This window comes from Pseudochaenichthys georgianus, chromosome 17 (genome assembly GCF_902827115.2).
Source record: "Pseudochaenichthys georgianus chromosome 17, fPseGeo1.2, whole genome shotgun sequence".
In the NCBI taxonomy this organism is placed as follows: domain Eukaryota; kingdom Metazoa; phylum Chordata; class Actinopteri; order Perciformes; family Channichthyidae; genus Pseudochaenichthys; species Pseudochaenichthys georgianus.
Window position 1 is genome coordinate 30,487,908 of NC_047519.1, and position 8,877 is coordinate 30,496,784.

The 8,877-nt window shown below is 38.0% G+C and overlaps 2 protein-coding genes across 3 annotated transcripts; one reads left to right on the forward strand and one right to left on the reverse strand.

Annotated features, from left to right (window-relative positions):
- Positions 1-113: 113 nt before the first annotated feature.
- bag1 (BCL2 associated athanogene 1) lies at positions 114-5,254 on the forward strand. The gene is made up of 7 exons (XM_034104563.2): positions 114-228; positions 1,277-1,405; positions 1,490-1,572; positions 1,650-1,763; positions 1,884-1,991; positions 2,078-2,140; positions 2,224-5,254. The coding sequence occupies exons 1-7, from the start codon at positions 192-194 to the stop codon at positions 2,311-2,313; spliced, it is 624 nt and encodes a 207-aa protein (XP_033960454.1). The 5' UTR covers positions 114-191; the 3' UTR covers positions 2,314-5,254.
- Positions 5,255-5,324: 70 nt separating this feature from the next.
- Positions 5,325-8,555, reverse strand: myl12.2 (myosin, light chain 12, genome duplicate 2). Of its 2 annotated transcripts, none has more exons than XM_034105147.2 (4): positions 8,447-8,555; positions 7,019-7,228; positions 6,488-6,649; positions 5,325-5,756 (listed from the first exon to the last, which is right to left on the reverse strand). In XM_034105147.2, exons 2-4 carry the CDS (start codon positions 7,200-7,202, stop codon positions 5,584-5,586), a joined length of 519 nt encoding a protein of 172 aa, XP_033961038.1. In that variant the 5' UTR covers positions 7,203-7,228; positions 8,447-8,555; the 3' UTR covers positions 5,325-5,583. The 2 variants fall into 2 exon arrangements, with proteins under 2 accessions (XP_033961038.1, XP_033961037.1); XM_034105146.2 differs by having other exon boundaries at positions 5,325-5,777.
- Positions 8,556-8,877: the final 322 nt, after the last annotated feature.

Sequence of the window (8,877 nt, forward strand, 5' to 3'; positions counted from 1 at the left end):
ATTGTATGTACACTTTTTGTCTGGATGTAAGCAATTGTGCCGTTGGCAAAAGATAAATAAAGTAAAAACTAAAATAAAGACATTAGATGGATTGTTTCCTGTCTGCACCGGAAGTAGTTATCTAGCAACAGTTAGCAAAAGCTAGTTGTGTGATTTATGTTGTGCATTAAGTAAAGGACGTTATAAACAACATGTCAGGGCAGACGTTAACAGTGATAGTTGCATACGGTAATACCATTTTTGCATGATGTTAAACTATGGTTCCCAGATGATAGATACGAGTATGTTAGTTTAATAGCCAGCTAGGAAGTGGTTAGCTGATGTAACGTTAGCTACAGTTAGCTCTTACCATGCATTTCACTTTAGTAGCTAACAATCCTGACTAAACAGTGCATGCAAGTTCACCGTGTTTTTGTTTGTCTGATATCTGAATAGTTGGTCTACAGCTACATAACATGGATGATCAAAAACATGTTTATTTGTAAATGAATGAATTTTCTTCACACACAACAAAGATTTGGGATAAAAATCACAACAGCATCGCTTATCTCTAAAACCTGCTGCTGAAGTAATTGGTTTTATTAATACGTGGAAATACTTGAATGGGACATTACTGATGTTATTAAATCCGTTGTTTGCTTTGCCATCGTAACGTCACAAGTCTTAAGTGTAACATTGAATGCATGTATTTATTGTTTATTGTATGTTAATTACATTCAGTTCGAGGGTATTAAAGGTAAATATAGTTGGGGCAAATTATATTTGGCGAGAGGTGGATCAGATCTTCAGATCTTGTACTTTAGTAAAAGTAGAAATACCAAAGTGTAGGAATACTTTCTTTCAAGTAAAATTCCTGTACTCAAAATGTTACTCCAGAACAAAAGTATTGGCACCAACATATACTTAAAGTACAAAAAGTAAAAGTACACATTATGCATATTGGCCCATTGCAGAATAATATATCATATTTTGGTTATAATTATTGATGTTTTTAATCACAGCTGGTAAAAGTGGAACACATTTTTCTAAACACAAGACAAATGTGCAAAAATGCAGTGAGGGATGAGGGGGCTGACTGTAGTTAAAACATGTAACTGTGCTTGGGACAAATCATTTCTGGTAGACTCTGCTTCCTTTTTATGTCAAGAGATTTTTCTAGAGGTCATTGTAGTGAAAAGTATGAATCAGTTTGTTCCAGAAAAATAATCTCCCACAATTTAAAAAGCAATTGTCGCTAATGATTGTGCTAATGATACATTTTGTTCTTTCCCAAAAGGATCTGCTAAGCACAGCATCACATTAACTGGCCAGGATGAGGGCAAAGGACCCATTGTCAAAGACCTCTCAGATGCTCTTGCCCAAGCCACTGGAGTTCCTCAAACGTCACAGAAACTTATCTTCAAAGGTAGCCTCTTTTCTTCCACATCCTTGCATATCTTATTATTTTATACCTACCTCTAATCATGCCTTATTCTTCATGTCATTCCAGGAAAATCCCTGAAGGATGTGGAGGAGAGTCTGTCCAGCTACGGAGTAAAAGAAGGCTGCAAACTCATGCTGATTGGAAAGCGGGTAAGGCCTTAACATGTGTGATTTCTCTTGTGTATGACTGTATATTTCAATAAATACTGGCAATAATCTACCAACAGAATAGTCCTGAGGAAGAGTCTGAACTGAAGAAGCTGAAAGACATTGAGAAATCTGTAGAACAGAGCGCTAAAAAGCTGGAGAAGGTCGACGGGGAGTTGACTGGACTCAAGAACGTAAGAAATAAACCCTGCTTTGAAAGATGCATCATTTTCCTGCGTTGGTCTATTCTGTTCTCCAATATATTTTTGTTGAAAGTACTGTTAAAAAGTTTGACTATGGATTTTCTTTCACAGGGCTTCCTTGCCAAAGACCTCCAGGCAGAGGCGTTGGGTAATCTAGACCACCGAGTGAAAATAGCAGCTGAACAATTCATGAAGATTCTTGAGCAGATTGATGCTATGGTGATCCATTTTGTTTGATTAATTTATGAGCATTTGGTTTCTTACAGATGTCACATATAAACCTGAAGTGTTTCTTCTGTTAACAGAATATCCCAGATAATTTCAATGACTGCAAAATGAAGAAAAAGGGACTTGTAAAGACCGTCCAGGTAAACCCTTTTCCAGCATCACTAGAATGTTGTACTATAATTGAAAATCATTGTCAATAAATGTGATTATTTTCCACCAATAGGATTTCCTGGCACAGTGTGACAAGATCGAGGCTTGTATAGCGGACCACCAATCAAAGATCCAGTCGAAAAATCTCGCCCTGCCGGAGTAAGCGAAGTGTCCCATATCATGTGCTAATCATTGCTCTGTGAGCAGCTGTGTACAGAAAGCGTCACGAGTGGATGCGGTCTCTGTCTATTTATTGTTGGGTTGATGTGTATGAGAGAGCCCTCATCACAGTGAGTCCTGAGAACAGAAGGAGGCTGGTTCTTGGCTCTATGTTAGGTACATCTGGGATACGTCCTCTGGATTAAAGAGAAATTAAGAGCTCCTCATGAAATCAGAACAACAAACACTGTGAAAGTTTTGATTTGTGGCAAATAATGTAGATCAGAGGTTTTCAAAATGTGAGCCCTGCCCCCCCAGAGGCACAGCAAACTATGTAAAGGAAGCTTGGTGACAAATATATAGACAATCGCATAGAAAAACCTAAATTAGTTTGGTTAAAGCTTTTGGGAATTATACTGTTTTTACAACTTTCCCAGAGACTGAGTCATGCCTTAAGACAGACTTTTTTTTTAATGTATTTGGTGTAGTGTAAAGTTATAACAAAAAACTATATTTGTCCATGTCGCCTCAATTGTTAAGTGGCTATTGGATGATAGACATCCATGATTTGAGCAAAACAAAGCTAATCAACAAAGCAAAGGGGCCTTTCCCAAGCTTTGAGTTTTGAAAACCTCTGATTTCTCTTTAAAGCCCCCAAATAACTACCACGGCCAAATTATTCAAGAAATCTGTTAAAACGTCATCAGTTTCTCGTTAAGTATCTCAAATGGTTCAATAATACAGAGAACATGTTCATCTCATTGTGGTGTACCGACTGTTTTGATGTAGAAGTTTGTACACACCTGGCTAAAAATATGTAGACATTAATGACCATCAATCTGCATACAGATTTCAGTCTTTTCGAAAATGGGTCTATCACCAACTATTATCTTATATATGGTAAATATACGGTATATGGTCATTTGAAACTCAACAACTGTTAACATCTTTTGTTATTTGAAAGTAAAGCAGCTATTTTGTTCATATATTTTCTGCTCTTCTTCATCACATGCTAGTAAACTGAATATGTTTAGCTTTCAGACAAAAGGGAACATTTGACAGGCCTTTTTCAAAACATGTTTAATGTTCAGTTAAAAGTTGCTACACTATTAAAAAAGAAAAGAACAAGAAGTCCATAATGCTGTCCACAAACCTTTTTGCCATATGTTGTGTATTTACAGTGGGGCAAAAAAGTATTTAGTCAGCCACCAATTGTGCAAGTTCTCCCACTTAAAAAGATGAGAGGCCTGTAATTTTCATCCTAGGTATACCTCAACTATGAGAGACAGAATGGGGGAAAGAATCCAGGAAATCACATTGTAGGATTTTTAATGAATTCATGGGTAAATTCCTCGGTAAAATAAGTATTTGGTGACCGACAAACAAACAAGATTTCTGGCTCTCACAGACCTGTAACTTCTTCTTTAAGAGCCTCCTCTGTCCTCCACTCGTTAACTGTATTAATGGCACCTGTTTGAACTCGTTATCAGTATAAAAGACACCTGTCCACAACCTCAAACAGTCACACTCCAAACTCCACTATGGCCAAGACCAAAGAGCTGTCAAAGGACACCAGAAACAAAATTGTAGACCTGCACCAGGCTGGGAAGACTGAATCTGCAATAGGTAAGCAGCTTGGTGTGAAGAAATCAACTGTGGGAGCAATTATTAGAAAATGGAAGACATACAAGACCACTGATAATCTCCCTCGATCTGGGGCTCCACGCAAGATCTCACCCCGTGGGGTCAACATGATCACAAGAACGGTGAGCAAAAATCCCAGAACCACACGGGGGGGACCTAGTCAATGACCTGCAGAGAGCTGGGACCAAAGTAACAAAGGCTACCATCAGTAACACACTACGCCGCCAGGGACTCAAATCCTGCAGTGCCAGACGTGTCCCCCTGCTTAAGCCAGTCCAGGCCTGTCTGAAGTTTGCTAGAGAGCATTTAGATGATCCAGAAGAGGATTGGGAGAATGTCATATGGTCGGATGAAACCAAAATGCTAACTTTTTGGTAAAAACTCAACTAGACGTGTTTGGAGGAGAAAGAATGCTGAGTTGCATCCAAAGAACACCATACCTACTGTGAAACATGGGGGTGGAAACATCATGCTTTGGGGCTGTTTTTCTGCAAAGGGACCAGGACGACTGATCCTTGTAAAGGAAAGAATGAATGGGGCCATGTATCGTGACATTTTGAGTGACAACCTCCTTCCATCAGCAAGGGTATTGAAGATGAAACGTGGCTGGGTCTTTCAGCATGACAATGATCCCAAACACACCGCCCGGGCAACGAAGGAGTGGCTTCGTACGAAGCATTTCAAGGTCCTGGAGTGGCCTAGCCAGTCTCCAGATCTCAACCCCATAGAAAATCTTTGGAGGGAGTTAAAAGTCTGTGTTGCCCAGCGACAGCCCCAAAACATCACTGCTCTAGAGGAGATCTGCATGGAGGAATGGGCCAAAATACCAGCAACAGTGTGTGAAAACCTTGTGAAGACTTACAGAAAACGTTTGACCTCTGTCATTGCCAACAAAGGGTATATAACAAAGTATTGAGATGAACTTTTGTTATTGACCAAATACTTATTTTCCACCATAATTTGCAAATAAATTCTTTAAAAATCAGACAATGTGATTTTCTGGATTTCTTTTTTTCTCATTTTGTCTCTCATTGTTGAAGTGTACCTAGGATGAAAATGACAGGCCTCTCATCTTTTTAAGTGGGAGAACTTGCACAATTGGTGGCTGACTAAATACTTTTTTGCCCCACTGTATATTTCTACATTGAGTCAGCACCTTTAGTTCAATCCGGTGACTGATCCTGTGAACTTGCGTACCTTTTGAAATGTAGTGTGCACTGTTGAATTGTTATTGAAAAACAACATCATTAAAACTGACATCTATTTTCCTTTGTTTTAAAATAAAATATTTGAAAATGTAATGGTGTCTTGGTGAATCATCTCTGAACACAATCTTAGAACTTCAATTTGCTACAAAAAAATTACTCGGACTCCATTTTTCAGTTTATTTCCAGCTTTATCCATGATGGTCTTTTAATACATTTTACTAGCTTATACAGACCCTTAATTTTTCACAGATGTGCAAATGAGCTTTGAGAGTAGTGGTTGAGGAGTTAGAGGGGGGGTCCAGTGGTACACTGTGTTCCCACAAGCAGCTTGCAAATGACCTTCAGTAAGCTATACAACAGTGAAGCTTGCCAAGTAACAGGATCTAGCTGGTCTAACCCATAATAACAATGTACATCTGTCACTAATCATCTTTGTCCTTAGCGCCGTGCTTCAGTATGCGTGTGAATGCTACATAGTTGAAGTTGCCTTTCTTGTCAATGGGCGCCTCTCGGAAGAGCTCGTCCACGTCTTCATCCGTAAACCTGTCTCCCATGGTGGTGAGCAGCTCCCGCAGGTTGTCCTCTTGGATTATACCTGAGGGAGAAGTCGATCCATCTGTTAGTGGATTTACAAAAAAAATGAATCAACAAATACAAATAGAAAGAGTCATGTTCTTTGAAGTCATGAGCATTTTCAATCATCATTCACCAGGTGTTATATAAAGGAATAAATACCAAACATATATTTACTCTGACAATCACCAATTCCATTTATGGAGCTAGAATAATAAAACCTCAGTGTAATAATAATACATATTGTAAATAGTCATAAATGTGCCTTAAAATGCTTAGAATAAATGGATAGATTACTATAAAATGCTCAAATGTAATGTCTTATTGTTGTCACAAACCCTTTCCCTGATGCAGATTTTTCAAATGAAACATTTATTAACAAATGGATGTTAATATCAAATGTTAAAATTAAACGGGAATACGAATATTCCTTTAAAAATCGTCTATTTTTTAACCAGCAGTTACCTCTCCAACGGCACCTACAGTATCTATGCATCTGTGCAAGTAATCAAAAAAGCAAATCATATCATTCAAACATTTATTTGTCCAAATGTTTTGGGATTTCTGGACCAAACCAAAAGGTCGGTATGTAAAGTAATTATACTACTAAATAAGAATTACAAGATAATGAAAATAGCTAATAGCAGCTCTAATCCAAATCAATTTGTGAATTGAGGATATAGAAAAAGTATTGCTATTTTTCTACTGTTTTGATTTTGGGAAAGAACAATGAACATGTATAGAAAAACTCACCAGTGGCCTCTTCGTCAAAGCAGGCGAAAGCGTTACGGATCACATCCTCAGGATCTGTGCCGTTCAGCTTCTCCCCGAACATGGTCAGAAACATGGTGAAGTTGATGGGGCCCGGTGCTTCGTTCATCATCTCCTCCAGGTACTCATCTGTGGGGTTCTTACCTGCGGCACAATAAGATGAAAGACAATATATTATACATCACACCCAGCACCCATTCTGAAAGTCTGAGGTGTTAACATAGCCTCTATGGAGATAGACATATGACAAGCATGATCATTTCTGGGTCTTAGCTGATCTAAACTAAACATTGAATACTGCTTTAAACTGGTATTCCTGCATATTGTGACTGTGATACACCCTCTCTTGTATATAAGCATGTGAAGGACACTGTTCTGGGAACAAGTTGTCCCAAATGCTGTGTATGTGATGACTACTTCCATTCTTGCAAGGATAATAAATACATGTATCCTGATTATTGAAACTCAAGCCGGTGATGAGTGATATTTTCCGAACAACATTGTTAAGTGTACCTAATGAGGCCAGCATGTCATGAAGGTCTTCTTTGTCAATGAATCCATCCCGGTTCTGGTCGATCATGTTGAAGGCCTCCTTGAACTCCTGAATTTGAGACTGGTCAAACATGGCGAACACATTGGAGGTGGCGCGCTGAGGACGCTTCTTGGTGTTCTTTCCCTTGGCCCTTTTGCTCGACATGATGGCAGTTGGTTAGTTTCCCCTTCCTGTAATACAGATCAAATGAAGGATGTAAACTAGAGCTTGAATTGGATCTGATATGTACATCACTATTGTGAAATTTGTCTCAAAACATTTAAGTTACAACAATATTTGACTTCCATCTCATTCTCGCTTATGCATTTGCCTTGGTAAATTGCATTAATATTGATCCAGGAAAGGGTTATTTCATCAAAACAAACTTCTGATTCTAGCCCAACTTACTTTGTTCTGTGAATGCAGTTGTTAAAAAAACACATTTCAAGCAAAACGTAAGGAATTATTTACAGTATAACAGTAAGATTGGCCTATAATTTGTGAAAATGACTCGAATTTAACTCAACCCAAATTATTGTTTCAAACATGTTAAGACTCCATGTCACAATCTCCAAATGAAAAACAATTAATTTTGGTTCAAATCCACTGTTTTACCTCGTTGTCAACACCGTTAGTGTAATCCTATTACAGTTATATTGTATGATCTCTTTTTTAAGAATAACTAATACATATAGTGCCTCAGTAGGCCTATGTAGTCTAAGCGCATGTTGATGTGTGTGTACCTTTATATGTAGTAATGTGGGTTATCTTTGATTAGTTACGCATGTAAAGGGTAGAGAGACTCTCTGTTATGTGTCCTCTGATAAACTGACGTGGAAGGTCTTTTGGTTTTATTGACAGCTAAAAAGGTATACATTGTGAATGCACTTTTACAGGTTTGACCAAAAGAAAGCGCTTGTCTGACAGATTATAAATACCGATTACTAAAATAAGGCAACACATGGCCCCGTTTAAAGATGTGGACCCTTGTATTGGACCTTTTACTACATATTAATAACATGTTAGTTGGTATTCTCATTTAAGTTTCATATAATTCTGATTATTATCTGCTAGGACTAAATATAACTCGGCAAGAGAACCGCAATGTCTGATGATAAACCGTAAGCATATCACACATTAGCCAACAACAAAAATGTATCGATTTGCGAAAGCAATTTCGAATGTTTTATTTATAACAATACATTTTTGCTGCCTAACGTACTTCCGAAATCCGATGTAATGTTAGCTAAACATTACATTTATAATCTAATAGCTAGGCCAATGTTGACCTCAATAACGTAACGGACCAGACTATCACGAGCTAACCGAAATCCATTCACTGCTCAACAATATCGACTTAATGTGGCCTTAATGTGCACAAGATTCAGAGGCTAACTTAAATCACCCACCTCAGAAAATGCAGGCGTTATTGCCAAATGTGTAAAGAGAGGGCTAGCAGATCCTCCACAGAATAATAAAGAGCAACCATCAATGTTTTATTTCCTGTCTCTCCAACTGACCAATCAGAGCCGAGCTGGACGGAGCCAACTGACCGGAAGATACCATGTTGTCCCCATTTCAGTTTGTTAAATCATGTTTTTCCATTTAGATATTTATATATTCACGAGTGGTCATACTGAATTCTTTTTTGGATTGTTTAATTTAAACTCGTATTTCGATAATGTCATTAAATGTGTCTAAACGAACAATATTGCAGTGTATATGTCCCACCACTAGATGGCAGCAGTTACAAATATACATTCCAACGTTTATTTTGCAGCTTTTTTACGTCTCAATAATTGAATTGTGGTGCAGAGACGTCAGTCTATTATGTGATTTT